The 16,185-nt window shown below is 42.7% G+C and overlaps 2 protein-coding genes across 4 annotated transcripts; both read right to left on the minus strand.

The window, feature by feature from the left end:
* Window positions 1-71: 71 nt before the first annotated feature.
* On the minus strand, window positions 72-3,548 carry bcl10 (BCL10 immune signaling adaptor). 2 transcript variants are annotated; one of them, XM_028977566.1, is made up of 3 exons: window positions 3,358-3,548; window positions 2,921-3,209; window positions 72-1,409 (listed from the first exon to the last, which is right to left on the minus strand). In XM_028977566.1, the coding sequence occupies exons 1-3, from the start codon at window positions 3,406-3,408 to the stop codon at window positions 1,042-1,044; spliced, it is 708 nt and encodes a 235-aa protein (XP_028833399.1). In that variant the 5' UTR covers window positions 3,409-3,548; the 3' UTR covers window positions 72-1,041. The 2 variants fall into 2 exon arrangements, with proteins under 2 accessions (XP_028833399.1, XP_028833398.1); XM_028977565.1 differs by having other exon boundaries at window positions 72-1,412.
* A 687-nt stretch (window positions 3,549-4,235) lies between these two features.
* On the minus strand, window positions 4,236-15,790 carry LOC114788666 (outer dense fiber protein 2-like). Of its 2 annotated transcripts, XM_028977465.1 has the most exons (19): window positions 15,727-15,790; window positions 15,514-15,628; window positions 13,507-13,609; window positions 13,236-13,411; window positions 12,863-12,989; window positions 12,192-12,317; window positions 11,381-11,455; window positions 11,195-11,266; window positions 10,898-11,014; window positions 10,524-10,709; window positions 9,072-9,181; window positions 8,508-8,643; window positions 8,265-8,375; window positions 8,091-8,195; window positions 7,070-7,228; window positions 6,103-6,203; window positions 5,852-6,014; window positions 4,785-4,910; window positions 4,236-4,579 (listed from the first exon to the last, which is right to left on the minus strand). In XM_028977465.1, exons 3-19 carry the CDS (start codon window positions 13,546-13,548, stop codon window positions 4,409-4,411), a joined length of 2,103 nt encoding a protein of 700 aa, XP_028833298.1. In that variant the 5' UTR covers window positions 13,549-13,609; window positions 15,514-15,628; window positions 15,727-15,790; the 3' UTR covers window positions 4,236-4,408. The 2 variants fall into 2 exon arrangements, with proteins under 2 accessions (XP_028833298.1, XP_028833299.1); XM_028977466.1 differs by lacking the exon at window positions 15,514-15,628 and having other exon boundaries at window positions 15,727-15,777.
* Window positions 15,791-16,185: the final 395 nt, after the last annotated feature.

Consider the following 16,185-nt stretch of genomic DNA (forward strand, 5'->3'; position numbering starts at 1 on the left):
CTACACGGCAACACCACTCTGGTTCACAATTTATTTCACCAAAAAAAAAACAAAAAAAAAAAACTGTACAGTCAGCTTTTTAACACGTTTATTTAAACACTGGGACACAGATATTCCAACCGAAGCTGCAGATGTTGTGTTCAATCCGCGTTTATTCGCATTATTTAAATGAGGGCGTGGCAAAATAAACGAAGCCAGCTGCATTTCCTTTACTTCCTGTGTGGGGGTCCGACCGCTGACATTGGGTGATGTATAGGTTGTGTGTGCATTTACGTTATTTTGAAATGGAGACACACGACTCAAACATACGGGAGCAACAGGCCCGCGGCGTGTCGGGATGCACCTTCAGGCATGCTGATACCAGATTAAAAAAAAGTTTCGGATACACACAGTACCGTCTGAGTCTCTTTCCCACACTTGGCGGTCACCATTTTAAATAGGCATTTACCTATTCTAAGCTATATTCTTAGGAATTCTCAATTGACCAGCCAAGATTGACAGCCCTCATTTAAATAGTTTTGCTGAATTAGAATGACGAAATCTTCAGATTGACTAGAGAAATTATAAAAAAAAACAGCTAGTTTCCAGCATCCATTCCTTAAGTTTGTAGTGGTTCTGATCAGCTCCGCCCCCCCCAGAAAAAAAGTACGTGTTTTTATTTCGCCTTTAGGCCAGTCAGGTAACACAACATCTGCATAAGCTTCCACTTTACACTGAGGGGGTCAGGAGAACTAGTCTTCCTGAGTTCACTTTCTTCAATGTTCAGTTGTAATGAGCAATTTAGCCTCTACTATACATTTACAGATCGAGTCAGAGTGAAACAAATAACACTCTATACACTCTGATGTATAAAAAAAAAAAAAAAAAACATTTAATTTGTTCCACTCCCAACGCCAAGGATTTGTTCCACTCCCAACGCCAACACCAGAAACCTCTGCATGAATGTCAGCCTGGCCGGACACGCATATTGACATATTTGTGGCAGTGAAAACATAATGCAGACAAAGATATGATGTCCTTGAGCGCTACTTTAAAGACGTCTCAGGGGCCGAAATCCGGGGGTGTGAGAGAGCGTGAACGGAGTGGCTGGAAGTTGGCGTCCCCTCCGCTGCTTGTGTTTCCAGAGGCCCCAACATCGGCGCCAGGCTCTTCATCCTGGAGCTCCTCAGGCAGTGGGGGCGCCCCGGGGTCGCCGGGCCGGGGCAGCGACGAAGAACTACTATCCAGCAGACCCAGACTCAGGGCTGCACTGCGCACAGACTCGGACGGACTCCTCTCGCCTTCTGGGTGGTACAGCATGGTGGAACCACAGCACTTGTCATAGTTAGAGTCACAGGAGAATGTCCGGGACAGGTTGTTGGTGGCTCCAGAAGGACACTTTGAATGTGGAAAGCCTGAACTGGAAGCCTCTGCTGTGGGAGACACAAAAAACACAGTAAGTACATTAATGGCACTTCTTAAATAAACCATGTCTGACAACATAAGAAAGGAGAAAACACTGTAAAAAAAAAAAAAAAAGAAAAACTTTAACGCAACCAGCTGCAAAGCATTTTTAACTTCTCTCAAGTTCAGGCCCATTTTAGTGTTGTGGTTGGAGATCACTTAAAGGTCAAAAGTCCTTTGTACTCAGTCATTTCTTTGTTAGATGTTTTGTTTAACCCTGGGTGTTTGGTTATTAAGGTGTTTCTATGTACATTAGTTGTCATTTTTCCATGATTGTTAGTGCAGCTAATCATGGAAAAAAGCTTCAGTTTGGCAGGAAAGCCTGGCTTCGTGCATGGTCCCTGAGGTACAGTGTTATGATCTGGGGTGGCTTCACTTCACCAGCATTATGTGGCAATAAGGGGAAGTCAGCAGAATATACTGAACCACCGGACCTTTCCATTAACGGCGGGTGTTCGGTGGGGAGCATGACACACTGAGCGAGGAAAAGCATAACTTTCTGATGCGCAGTGGTAGAAATCTCCATTACATTTACATTTACATTTACGGCATTTATCAGACGCCCTTATCCAGAGCGACTTACAATCAGTAGTTACAGGGACAGTCCCCCCCTGGAGCAACTTATGGTTAAGTGTCTTGCTCAGGGACACAATGGTAGTAAGTGGGATTCGAACCCGGGTCTTCTGGTTCATAGGCGAGTGTGTTACCCACTAGGCCACTACCACCCATACCACCATCCATTCTGTAATCTGCTTTCTGGTAGAAACTCACTCACTTTCAGTGTTGGGAAGATTACAAATTACAAGTTAATTATTTAAAACAGAACAGTAGTTTAACTTTTTTTTTATTTTTTTATTTGATAACTGAAATGCTGTATTCTGGTACTGCGGAATGACCTTACAGCAGTACTAAACACTGACTACTGCCAAACTCCTTTAAATATATGAATAAACATTATAACAACTTATCAATTTAATAAAAAATGATATAATAACAGCCACCACCACAATATTTAACATTAGGGAGCATTGAATAACAATGCATCAAATCACACAAAGGTCAAAGTTCAAATAGAAATAGTATGGAACGTCGCTTTACTTTATAATTTTAAAAGCTGAATAGAAAAAAGGAAACAAGGAAAGGAAGTTCAAGACAAAGACGTTCTCACTTGAACCCTTTAGTGACGGCTTTTGCTCTTTCAATAATTAACAGTCATTTTTAAAAATTGTAATCTGTTACAAATGTTGTAATTAAATTACATAACTCCCCAACCTTGCTCACTTTCCATAATTCTACTCAGGACGCCGGGTGCAGGCCAGGGCGCCAGTCCACCACTGCATTCACTCACACCGAACTCAGCGTGACGGTTCATCTAGTGTCCATGCAAGCGGAGGACCCGGGGGAAACCCGCGCGGGGAGAGCAAACTCCCAACTTGGAGGGGAGCGGTCTCGACCGCAAGCACGAAACGCCGCTCACCCTTCAGCGCGTCCACCCTCTCGTCTTTGACCCTCTGCACCTCGTCCGTGATCCGGGTGATGAGGAAGTTGATGGTGCGCTCTCGCCGGATGGACTCGATCAGCGTGTCCAGGCCGCGCGGGTTCTCCGCCAGGTAGTCCAGCAGCTTGCCGGCGCGCTTGCGGTCCGTGCTGCGGCAGCTGATCTCCTCGGTGTCGTCGCGCGTCAGGATCTTCTTGGAGCGCAGGTAGTCGAAGTGGCGGCTGGCGATGATCTTGTCCACCAGGTAGGGGCGGAGCCTCTCCAGCGCCTGCGGGCCGGAAACGGGAAGCGAGTGAGGAGCGATCTCTTCCCGGACACAGAGTTCCGAAGTTGTGTGGAAATAAGTGAACGGAAGAGACTGCTTTTCGACACAGACGTGTTCACGACGGGTCGCCTGAGCCCAGCATCATACTCACTTCCTTCTTTATTTCGGCCATTTCGTCTTCCGTCAGCGGAGCCACGTCCATTCTTCCGCGCGTCTTCTCCGGACCTTTCCGACCAACGCGACGAGCGACGCGGGTTAAAAGTTGCAGAAACCAAGCAAAGTGGGAGTCCGCGAACGAAGACGCGACGTGGAGCGAAAACTTCCTCCTTCTGCCGCTCCGACGTGACGTGACGTGACGTGACGTGACGTGCGCGGTCATGCGCTGTCATTTCCCCACAGGACACCACGTCTTCTTTCAAACTTTATAACGCACGAATACAGCATTACAATCCCTCTACACCTCCCTTCTTCTTTTGTGTGTTACATGAAGTGTTTTGAATTTTAACGCATATATGATCCTGAATACATTCTTTGTACATTTATGGACGACTTGATGGACGACTCAAGGTCCCATTTATGTTCCTTACCTTCTGGGCTGATATCCAACCTGTGGGGTTGTAATTAAGCATTAATTAGACTGAATTTGTCGTGGATTGTTGAATGCTACACCACCCACTTCCCTCTTCCCCTGTTCAGCCACCACTGGATTCCCATAAATTGTCCACTGCGTGTCTTTAAGATCTGTTATGTATGATCAGAGATTTTTATTCACACTCCAGAGATGATCAACAATAATACAGCAAATGTATTTTCACTCACATTGACCCAGATAAACTACAAAAACACAAATTAATAACAATATTCAACATATTGGGGCAGTGGTGGCCTAGCAGTTAAGGAAGCGGCCCTGCAATCAGAAGGTTGCTGGTTCGAATCCCGATCCGCCTGGGTACCACTGAGGTGCCACTGAGCAAAGCACCGTCCCCACACTGCTCCCCAGGCGCCAGTCATGGCTGCTCACTGCTCACCAAGGGTGGTGGTTAAATGCAGAGGACACAATTCGTTGTGTGTCATTTGCTGGGCTACAGTGTATCACAATGACAATCACTTATTGCTTTTTAAATGTATTGACATATAAATTATGTAAAATGTATCAGAGTGTATGAGAATCTCAATCATGGAAGACGGAAGAAAATATCAGCTCATTTTAGAAACTGTAATGAACCGAATCTTGAGGGTAGATCTTCGTCAAACATGGTGGAATAGGAGTTTTTCAGAAAATCCACATAGTTCTGAATGCTCTGCTTCTGACTCTGTGATTGGTCCAGACTCAGCTGAAGGTCTTTCAGACGCAGTTCATAACGTCTCTCACTCTGAGGAAGCAAACAAACAAGAAGCCATTTGTAATCAGCCAAGGAAATAAATGCCAGCGAAGTCCACCAGAAGTCTCATTCATCAACACAGCCAAATCCTTCCGTTCACACAAACCGTGAAAAAGCAGAAATATTCCCACTTCCAAGAGCTGAATTCAGGTTTTACCTTGAGAAAAAGAAAATTAAAGAACAAGGAGATACTCACCGAAATTTTATTCTGCTTCAGCTGCTTCAGCTCACTCTGTCGGCGGCTCCACTCCTTCGTCAGCTCCTGCACTTGGGCCTGTAAAGTGCTTTCTCTGGCCAGGGTCTTCTCCTGCACCTTACACACCTATACGGACAGACGCACACAAGCAAATGTGGCTGAGAGTAGCTGTGAGGAGAGAGTATTATAGTTGTGAGCTTCTGTGGCCTGTGTGAACACACAGATATATGGTGAACTTGCAATAAGTTAACTGATCAAACACATTTAAACTTAAAGACTTTATATTTAGGTGATGGAGCACAGATATACAAGATATATGTTGGGTACATACATAATGAGCACTATGTATATGCATGTGGTACTTTTGGGCACCATTATAAAATTGATACACTGTAGTTATTGAAATGTGTTATGAATTTATCAATGTTATAGACCTTTGAACACCTAAGCACACAAACACACAGATGAGGCAATGCATGCTGAGCACATAGATACGTTTGTTAAATAGAAAGAAACGAGACAAAACACAATGTAAATGCTGGTCATTTGATGATAATTATAATGAAATATATAAAGTAGTATTGAATAAAAATAAGACCAAATGTGTTTTACAAAAATAAAAACTATACTAAAACTTGTACTATATAGACTGGGTTAAATAGAATGACATTACTAAAATGTAATCAGTTTAAAACTAGACTAAAATAGTCATGGATAATTCTGACTAAAACGCTTAGACTTTTAGTTGACTGAAACTTGACTGGACTAAAATGAGTATGGACGTGACTAAAACTAATAAAGATTAAAATGACAGCTTGAAGCAAAGACTAGACTAAAACTACGACCGAGCCATGCTCTTTTGGGTCCAGCCGTGTTGACGTATGACAAAAGAGTGTTTCAGTAGATATCAATAGATTAATATGTATAAAAATGAACCCCTGAATCGGTTTGGGCCGGTTCCGTTCTTACTGTGCATTGCAATAAACCTCTGTCTACCATAATTTCCTGTTGTGTAAGCTGGACTGGCGTGCTTTAGTATTTCCACGCTGTCTAGAAGGTGCGTGGACCTGCTGTTTGACGTCAGTTAGGAAGTTCTCCAGCTGTGTTGAGAGGGTTTGGCACTCGGCGGTGCGCTGATCCAGCTTCCTGTTGCTATATTCCAGCGCCTCATCCTGAGCAGTCAACTTGTTCACCAGATCCCGGTTCTCTTCCTGCAGCTGCTCCAAGCGCCTGCAACACAGACATAAAAACTGACAGACCCACACACAGAGGAGAACACACACACACACACAGACAATGGTGGAAGAGCACAGCTCACTTCTGCAGCGCTTCCACTCGTTCCTGCAGCTCACTGTTTGATTTGGTAATGGACTCCTTCATCTCCACAGAAGCCTTCAGCTTCTCCGTCTGCCTGTCTGCCTACAGCCATCCAGACGAAAAACTGTGTCAAACAGCAGCAGCGCTAATGAGCATTATTTTATTCACTTTTCATGTTTAATTTCATTCTACAAAATGTATAATAAATATTCAATACAAAAATGTGCATGTGCAACATGGTTTCCACAAACTACACAACCACAGGCACAAGAGGAATCTCGAAGTGACACTGGACACCCATAATGCACTGCTCCCATGTATTGCCACTGAAAACAATTTACACATAGGTGAGCAATTACATGGTAGAGGTAGTAAAGACACCAACTCCAATTGTGGGTGGACACCATTTAAAACCATTTTCCAGTTAAAATGTGCAATTATTGGATTGTAGAAGCCTTACAAACCAATAGGAACATGTGAAAGCAAAACCATTGATTATCTAAACTGCAACGTGGTCAACATTGAAGTTAGCGTGCATCCAAACTTGATTCTGGCCTCTAGAGGGCAGTGTCCATGGCAGCTGTTGGGCAATAGATCTATTGTTATGGCCCAGCGATATGAAGCACTGATAATACATAAATTAAAGATCCCCTATTGCAGTGCTCCAGTTGCCTTGCCGATGGTGATCTTTACACTGCAGCTGAATCTGAACAGGAGCAGTTTCCACCTCAATGGCAAATGGGTTGTGAAGCAGCTCGAAATTCAAAGCGCCATGCAAACTCAGTGTGTAGTGCACTCAGTTTGACAGCAAAGTGCGCACTGCATTATGGGATCTGTAGTTTGTGTGTAACCAGTGTGATGAGATTCGTGGGCCGCGAGCTTGACACACGTGCCCTACAGGAAGCAGGGAATAAACACACACAGTGTGACGGTCACCAGACTCTCCAGCAGGTCGCCCAGCTGCACACCTTCAGCTGGTGCTGTCGGAGTGTGTCCGCCTGTTCGGCACAGGTGCGTTCACAGCGCCGCAGGTGGTCCTGGCAGTCCAACAGAGCCTGCTCCACGGTGGTAAGGAGCTCTGGGTAGACCTCCAGCTCAGATACCCGAGCAAGGAGTTCCACCCGCACCTGAGGCCACAACGGGATGATGGTGATGATAACATCACACATGGTATCATTAGTGGGCAGGTGGGGGCACACAAACACACACACAACACGACACACACTGTGTGGAGTTGAATTAGACAGGATTTACAAAAGCTACTTAACAATTCTTCCTCCTGCCAGTTTCCCCAAATCCTCTCCTTCTTGTGGTCTGCTTGTCCTTCTACACCCCCAACAGTTAGGTTGAGGCAAAGCTGCACAAGCTCTTTAAATGGTATTAACAAATCTCAGCGAGACTGATGTCAGGGCTGCCAGCAGGATGCAGGACATTCTGCAGGACGCCCTGCACTTCACTTCTGATCATGTTTTCCCTCAATAACATAGTAAGTGACACAGCACTGAGTGCATGTGGTTGAATCCCACTAACATTTTACAATGTCTGTGACATCATGAATCTCCTTTTCCTCTCCCATTTCACACTATTTCCTGGAAATCATTTTCAAATAAGAATGGAAAATTACATTGTGAGTATTCAGTGTGAGTATTAAGTAAATCATTTGCACTCTATGGAGGCTGCACTGCAACAATCTAATTTTATTTCCTTCTTTTCTTAACAGTAAAAAACTTGAATCTGATTCCTCAGCCACCTCTCTGCACCTCTACTATCATACTCATAACCAGATTCAGGAGTTGGTCATGTAACTTTCCAGTGCCGAGCAGCACCGTCTGTATTTTGATATTTAATCTCACACCCTTTTAACCTCACGGCGGTGCTGATCTCACATAATGGACATTTGAATCATGAGGATCATGTGGCAAAGGCTAAAACTAAAAAAAGGTAAGGGGAATGTTGGAACAAATAAAAAATGGAAATAAAGAGACTTACTTTAGCAACCTCCTCAACTCTCCCATCCTGAATGCTCTGCGTCTCTCTCAGTTGATCCTTGAGTTTAACTTTGAGGTCAGTGACTTCCGCCTGCAGCTCTACTACCTGAACATGTTTGTGCATTATATTTCATACACACAGGAAATATAAAAAGCATATTGTGAAATGTTTCACCTCGGTCTGGTACTGCTCCACCTGAGCCTTCCTCTCTTGAGAATACATGCTTTGTTCATGGCAAACAGTGAGAGAATGTTCCAGCTTAATCTCCAGTTCTGCAATGGAGGCCTTAACAGAGGAAGCAAAAGAGATCATTCCTACTGTGCTACATATTGTGCTACATGTAAATAAAAACAACATCATTTTATTTTTGAATGCACAGAAATAAACTCCGTTTAGTTCATGATTTATGCCTCTTACCTTCAGTGCTGCATTTTCCAGTCCAAGTTCCCCTTTCTCCACATTTAGCATTTCTACTTTTCTCACGAGGCCGTCGTTTGCAGCAACCGCAGCCTCTCTTTCCATACTGAGCTCGGCGCTCAGGCCTGTAATTTCACTAACACCAAAAACGTATTTTTAATTCCATTTAGGTGTTAGTTTTAAGTGGTCCATGCTTAAAAATGTCCTGCCACAACAAAACAGAAATGGATAATGGCAGCTTGGTTGGAAATTTACATTTTTGCACTATTCATGGCAAATGCCATGCCAGTTACTCTGGAGTCCTCTGAACATCAGTGTCCCTATCTTACACAAGAGGGGCTCCGGATCCTAACTCTCTAATGCAGTCATAAGCTGTGGTGGAGTATAATGCTGTGGTGCTGTGGCTGTCTATGGTTTTTAGAGCAGGAGACATCCGGACAGTCTCATGGAGTACAATGACAAGCAAGCAGGGCCACAATATGCAAAATGCTTTGGAAGGGACAGGGTAAAAAGTTTTGATTTTTGGTATATGAACAGTGGTCGGTGAGTGGTGAAGTTACTCACTCTTTAAGAATAGCGATCTCTGTGTCCAGATGGACCCTTTCCTCTGCGATCTGTCCTTGCTGCATCTTCCACAAGTCCCTCTCAGCACAAGCCTCAGCCAGTTTGACATCCTGCTCTCACACACAAAAAACAAATCAGGAAGTCAACAGGCCATTACACATTTTTATCAATTCTGCCCAGGAGCTGCTGAACCCTCTACAGCAAAGTAGTAAAAAAGTAGTTTTTTTTTATTTGCATTAGGTAACTTTTGTATTCACTATTGACCTCCAGGGCTAGAGGGACACAATAATGCAAGCTTACAGTCATTCACATGTAGTTTCATGTAGTAGCATAAATCCTGTAATATTACTGTAATTTAATGACTATGAATACAAAGTTATAGATGGGACCCAGGAGTAAAAATGCAATGTTGCTATAAAAACCTGCCAGAAAGTTTTGTTCTAATGTTGCTAAGAGAAGCAATATTTTCTAAGACACTCCTTATGCCACAACAAAGATTGGCCTAATTCACATATTCAGGGTTCTTACACATTTTACTCTAAGGCACATTTTCACGACCACATGGTCTCTTAAATTTCTGTGCAAATCACAATAAGCCGAATTTACCAGAAAATTGTTGAACTAATGACAAGCTGAAAAGGTGTTTCTTCCTCCAAGTTTGCCCAAGACAATCCAGAGTAAAATGGACCCAATCAGGTTTGGGCCTAGATCATCAGCTATAATTTACATGACTGTTAAAAGGAGACATGCTGCAGCAAAGGTGCTGGAATATGGAAGCAATGCACGCAGTAGCATGTGACGTGGTTCACTGTGTAAAGTGAGCATAGATACTATAGACCTGCACTAGTATTAAACTTAGTTGCAAATGTAGGAAAATATTTCTTGCACAATGTTGTACTTCATTATACATTGATGTGACTTTTCCAGAACTGATTATTTTGTATTCCAAACTTTTTCAAGGCCTGGAAAGTTCTCTTTTTTTTTTTAAATCCATAACTTTTCCAGGTTTAATGACCGTAGGATCCCTGCTTATTAGCTACATTTACATTTATAGCATTTATCAGACACCCTTAACCAGAGCGATTTACAATCAGTATTTACAGGGACAGTCCCCCCTGGAGCAACTTAGGATAAGTGTCTTGCTCAGGGACACAATGGTAGTAAGTGGGATTTGAACCTGGGTCTCCTGGTTCATAGGCGAGTGTGTTACCCACTAGGCTACTACCACCCCTAGTTCTGCAAAAAACCGAACGTTATAGTGCACGGATCACAAATCTTGGTGCTGCACTACTCCTGCTCAGCTTAGTTCTTTCCATGTACAACAACTGATTTGACTGAAAAACAATGGACAGGGAGATTAAATCTGGGGCATGACTGGTGCAGTCCAGGACCAGGGTTGGAGACTCTTACTCTAGAGTCAGACCTAGGCACCAGCAGTAGGACCAAACTCACCTTTTCTCTAAGCTGCTCATGGGTCTTCTCCACCTCAGCCTCAAACCTCTCTGCACGCTGCTTCTGTGCTCGTATGGCCTTCTTCAGCATGTCTTTTTCCTGAGAGGCCTTCTCTGAAACTGCTGCAATGTGATTCCTCAAATCCTCAATCTCCAACTTCTGCTGTGAGATCACCTGCTCCAGACCCTGAGACAAAGACAAGTTCAAGTTCATGCGTGTACCATCTTAATTCAGACTAATAAGCACATTCCAGGAAATTAAACAGGGAGTTTCAACTGGCAACAAACAAATGTTTATTACTTATTTTAATTGACTCAATTAATAAAATCCTGAATGGGGACAATTTGGACAGGAGAATGAGAATTCTGCAGTACCCGCAACTGAACACTGAGACGCTTGTTTGCGGTCTCCTTTATACACAGCTGATCCTGCAGATGAACATGGATGGAATCCACTGATCTGGACAGCTGAACCACAGACTCAGTGTTCTCCTGTTGAATAAAAAAAAAAAGAAATACATGATTGCATCTATGATTATATTCAAGTGGGTCTATTTCTGAACCTGAATGTCCATGTACAGTACTATAAATCCAGAAATATAACCCGAAAAATAAATCAGTGTTATAGAATTGGTTTGTTCTTACTATTTCTTACTATATAGATGTTCTTACTATTTCCTTCTTTCTCAGGGCCATCAGCTCCTCCACTTTAATTTCTTTTTCTGCCAGACTAGATTTTAAATGCTGCAAAACAAATTACACGACATGCATTGTCACACACGTATGTCACAAAATGTATCCATTTAAGCAGCAAATTAATACTTGAAATGTTGAAAATAGAAAAATTGGGCTTCTCACCTGGTTCTCACTTTCATTTTGAACAAGCTTCTTCAGCAAAGCATTGATGTGCCTGTCTGTCTCCAGGCGACAAGCCTGATATCAAAGATCAGACTATTTAATCGTAAACAAAGCCTGTCCGTATTGGGTGAATTATTATCAATTACTATAAGAATACAAGCTTGTATTACAATTATAATACAATTACAATACATAGATACATTAAATATTGTAGCTCTTTAAATGGTCTCAGATACAAAATTTTATCATCAATTTTTTTATATCAATTTGCACTGGTATTGATCCAATTTTACAGCTCCATCATTCATTCTGCAGCACTAAGCTTGTAAACAGTAATGTAAAGCTGTCTTGAAATATTTCAGAAATCAGGTAAACAAGGAAAACCAAAAGAAGGGCTTCAAAGTTCTCGCTGTCAAAGCGGAGAGCAGGGCAAATTTATAAATGCATTTAAAACATACACTCCGAATTATACACAAAGTTTCGAGAGAAGAGTCTTCGCTTCTCTCCCTCAATTATGTTAATGCACATATATGTTAATGCGCATATATTTTTCACTTCTGTGTTATGAGAACCAAGGACTGCTGTTTTGTGTGTGGCTCAAAACATTAAAGTACATTTCTTTCAATTATAAGTTTTTTATTTATTCATTTTAAAAAATCTATTTATCAATTTATCTATGGATTAATTTTGTATGTAGTATATATAAACATATATGATGTTCTAACTAATGAACAAAAAATATTCTTTATTTATTTTTTTTATGTTCCTGTGTTTGTTTCCATATTTCCATATTCGGACACTTCACACAAACCTCTTGTTCCTGGAAGTCCTTCAGCTGTTGTCGGACAGACCTGTTTATGCATTTAAAATCCTCCAGTTTCTCGAGAAGAAGCCCTTTCTGTTGGGACAGACGCAGACTGCTGCAGCATCTGGAGTCCTGGAAACAGTAGTAAAGGACAATTTGAAGTGACTCAAGCAACAGCCAGAATTCAATAGCACTGAATAAAAAGCCACCATGGAGGTCGACATACAGTACTGAGCAAAAGGTTTAGTGAAACTAATTAAAAGGTTTTTCATCGTCCCCAGCCTAACTCTGAAATGGTTTAGTAATAGAGTATTTAAAAGTGTTAAACAATGCTAAATAATAATGAAAAATAAAAAGTTTCATGTTGCTATTTAGAGATGTGCTAGAAGAACTGGGGGCTGATCTCTCCCAACTCCGTAAGCTAATGAATGATCTCCTACAAACATTTACAATACTGTATAAGAGTCTCTCTTTCTCTATACACATAATGTCATTCTTTCATAAAAATAAGGACATTTTGCAATAAACATTTTTTAAATTTGATTAATATTTGACAAAACAGCTTGAAGCTTAGATAAACAATTTAGCTTTCGCTAATTTCTATTGGTGCCTTTTATTAAGACTTTTATATACATTACTGTACACTGTAACAGTGCAGAAAGAACAATAACACAAACCGCAAAACCATTCTCCAAGAGATCTTTAAACGAAACCAGCTGGATGGCAGCAGAGCTGGCAGCAGATTCAGCATCAATAAGGGTCTTCAGCAGACATCCCTTATCCATGGCAATGATATCATCATAACTAGCAAAAGATAAGGCCTTTAGTAAAGGGTACAAGAGATATTACATTTAGTGTTTATTTAGAATATTTACAATTTATGTGAATAAAGTGAAACTGAAGTGATTGTCATTGTGAAATACTGCAACACATCACACGGTGACACACCGTCACCTTGGTGAGCAGTTGGCAGCCATGAAAGGACCCGTGTGCCTCATTGGCACCTTGGCGGTTCGGGATTTGAGGCGACTCAGATGTCTTGGACCCTACCTGCTCCTCTCATCTGAGAGGCATCTGTAGGAGTTCAGGTGGGTTCTGCTGCCTGCATCTGAAATACCATTCAGGTCTCCTGCACTGAGTGGTGGCTCATTCCTGGAGACTCTGGAGTTGAGAAGCGTGTCATGGAACGGATCCTCGAGAGATAGACATCCTGTCCCCGTTGGGGTCTTAAGTACATCAAAAACATATCAAAATGTTTGCTTAAGCTTAAGATAATTACTGTTGATTAATTCACTGGAAAATCATTTTTGACAGGTGGCACCTCAAAGCATCTTTCTGCATGCTGGTCATAAAGTTCATCCATTTCAGCCGTCTCAATGATTCTTCATTTTCAGAGAAAACAAGTGCAATAAGTCACAAATAATCTGTAAAAAAAAAATTATAATGAGTCATGCAAATGGTAAAAACCTTTCATGTCAGTAATGCTGGTGACTCTAGTCTCTGTCTTTTACATTGAAAGTTTTAATGCACAAATATTTCTTGAACTCTGAAGTGCAACACTAATGAACACCAATACATAAGTACAGTAGTCCACAGCCTATACTATTAATAACTGATCAGGTAACAAACAATAAAGAACATTTATTAATGAATCTATCGAGGACATAACAATAAAGTGAGAGTGACAAGTCCCCTGCGCTTAACCCATCCCCTGAGGGAGCAGCGGGCAGCTATGACAGGCGCCTGGGGAGCAGTGTGTGGGGACGGTGCTTTGCTCAGGCTCGGGATTCGAACCGCCAACCTTCCGATTATGGGGACAAAGCAAAGGTGAGGTAAAGCAAGATTAGAACCTACAGACCACTTCACCACGTGCCAAGCCCATCCAAAAGCCCACAGGAGCCATCGGTCACTCGCTACATCAGTAAGACACTGTCACCAAGAACATCACCAGTCTCCTACCAGAAGCCTTCAAATCAGGTGACAAGGGTGTCCTGAAGACAGCAAGGGCCAACCTGTCCAGGGCCATCAGAAAAGCAAAGCAATGCCACGCCCAGAAAATCCACAGAAACTTCAAGGACACTGGGGATGTGTGGCACGTGTGCAGTGGCGCTTTTTGATAAGGGCGGCATCACAGGCATTGCCAGTTGTTGTTTTTTTGTACCCACATGCGCCCGTGCTACCCTGGAATCAAGATTGCTCTGTTCATTAACCTAAACAACGTCGGTTTTCTATTCCCCATACTTGCTGGCAGAAAGGGCTGCAGAGGTAGGGAGCGGCCTTTTTAAAGCTCACAAAGTAAATCACGACGCTGAAACTGCGTATTCGAATTGACTGTTCCACCTTCAATACTGCTCAGCAGGCTGCAGTACCCGTATTTCGCCTGTAGGGAGTATAGTGCATAGAGGCGGATTTGTTCTGGTTGTTTTCCCCGAGGCACTGAATCAAGCCCGCAGACCACGTCCAGAGTCCAATGAAGAGACCACCAGAGGAATCCTGGTTCTGCTGATGAGATGACTGATGAAACGTACCAGAGGGTCACCACAGCCGCCACCACCGTAACAGCTAATGCCTCTGGGATCTTGAAATGGACCAGTAGCATTATAATGAACACATAATGTACAACATTGACACTGGACTAAAACCTACTCTGCACTAGCCAGGACCTCCAAACATGGACAGGTGCTCTATATTACACATTGGACCTTTCCACCTCTACAACTGTAGGACTTTTTTTTTTTTCTTTTCTTAGACAAATCATCACCAACCCTGCACTGACACCAACTGCAGGCTCACTCTGCCCTGGAAGGGGCGTCCCTCTCTGTATCTTCCTTTCTTTGGAGGTGGAGTTTTTCCCTTGTGCACAGAACGGTCAAGCGTGGGGGGTGTCAACTGTAGACATACTGTATGCGATTATGATCTTATAAGAAATAAATGTCGTTGTTGATTTTAAGCTGAGTTTATGGAAGAACCCACTCACCGCTCCCACCTCCCATCTGCAAGAATGGGGAACAGTTTCTTCCCCCCTGGCCATCAGACCCCTCAACCTGAACTGAACCATTTTATACTGCACTTTCTTTCTGAATATAACAACATCACATTCTCTGGCACGTTGCTGCTACAAACTGCACATTTAGATTTATTTCTCTAATTTATTTTTGCAGATGAGAACTGCCTTCTGTGCACATCTCTGGTACTGGAATACAGTACTGGTGAAAATGTTGTATTATTGCACTTCTCCTGTCTTGTGTTGCACTAAGTCCGCGGAGGAACGTTTACATTTTTACTACGTACCGACCGTGTATGACCGGAATGACACAAAAAAACTTACGACTAGTTCATCTAATGAGAGCTGAGATGACATCTGACCGGGGCAGCATGTTGGCTCAAGAGCCATAGCAACGCCTCCAGGGATTATTCCAGAATGCACCTGCTCGCGCGTCCAACTTTAGCACAGAAATAAATGAAATTATTCCAGCACTAAACGGAATTGGTGCAGAACGCGTCGTATAAAGAAATCTTTAAAAAAAAACGCAGAACTCACGGGAGGAATGGATGAGGCTCGTAAATGCCTGTTCCGTCGTCGTGTGGCTACAGCGTCGCGGTGTACGCCCCCTGCGTGACGTAACGGCGTTTCATTTGTCGTCTTTAACGTCTTCCGGCTGCTCCCTCACCAATGAGCGAATGTGGCGCAACATATAAACAAAGAAGCTGCTGGGAATCACATTTACATGCACGAGGCTACGTCGCTTTGAACGGTGACGTGACCACCCTGTATTTCAAAATTTCAAAATATGTATATACGTCACGTAAAAAAAAATTCTCACTCCATCGTTATGTTTGACATTCATTCACATTTACGGCATTTATCAAAGGTTTAAGTGGCGAGTCTCACACAGCTGTAGAACTGTGATCCTCGGATCCTTTTTGGGATCCGGCTCCCTCTGATTAACTCACTAAACTGATCCGTGTGCGTGAGTCACTTGAGTGAATCGTCCGTGAA

Source organism: Denticeps clupeoides, chromosome 4 (assembly GCF_900700375.1).
Source record: "Denticeps clupeoides chromosome 4, fDenClu1.1, whole genome shotgun sequence".
Classification (NCBI taxonomy): domain Eukaryota; kingdom Metazoa; phylum Chordata; class Actinopteri; order Clupeiformes; family Denticipitidae; genus Denticeps; species Denticeps clupeoides.

Excerpts from the sequence above, each read along its gene's own strand:
- LOC114788666 (XM_028977465.1), bottom strand. The coding sequence starts at position 13,548 with ATGGATGAACTTTATGACCAGCATGCAGAAAGATGCTTTGAG. Across the intron at positions 10,710-10,897 it reads GTCTCAGTGTTCAGTTGCGG|GGTCTGGAGCAGGTGATCTC; the intron begins GTACTGCAGAAT and ends TCTTTGTCTCAG. Across the intron at positions 7,229-8,090 it reads GAGTTGAGGAGGTTGCTAAA|GTGCGGGTGGAACTCCTTGC; the intron begins GTAAGTCTCTTT and ends TTGTGGCCTCAG.
- bcl10 (XM_028977565.1), bottom strand. The coding sequence starts at position 3,408 with ATGGACGTGGCTCCGCTGACGGAAGACGAAATGGCCGAAATAAAGAAG. Across the intron at positions 3,210-3,357 it reads TGGCCGAAATAAAGAAGGAA|GCGCTGGAGAGGCTCCGCCC; the intron begins GTGAGTATGATG and ends TCCGGCCCGCAG. Across the intron at positions 1,413-2,920 it reads GAGGGTGGACGCGCTGAAGG|CAGAGGCTTCCAGTTCAGGC; the intron begins GTGAGCGGCGTT and ends TGTCTCCCACAG.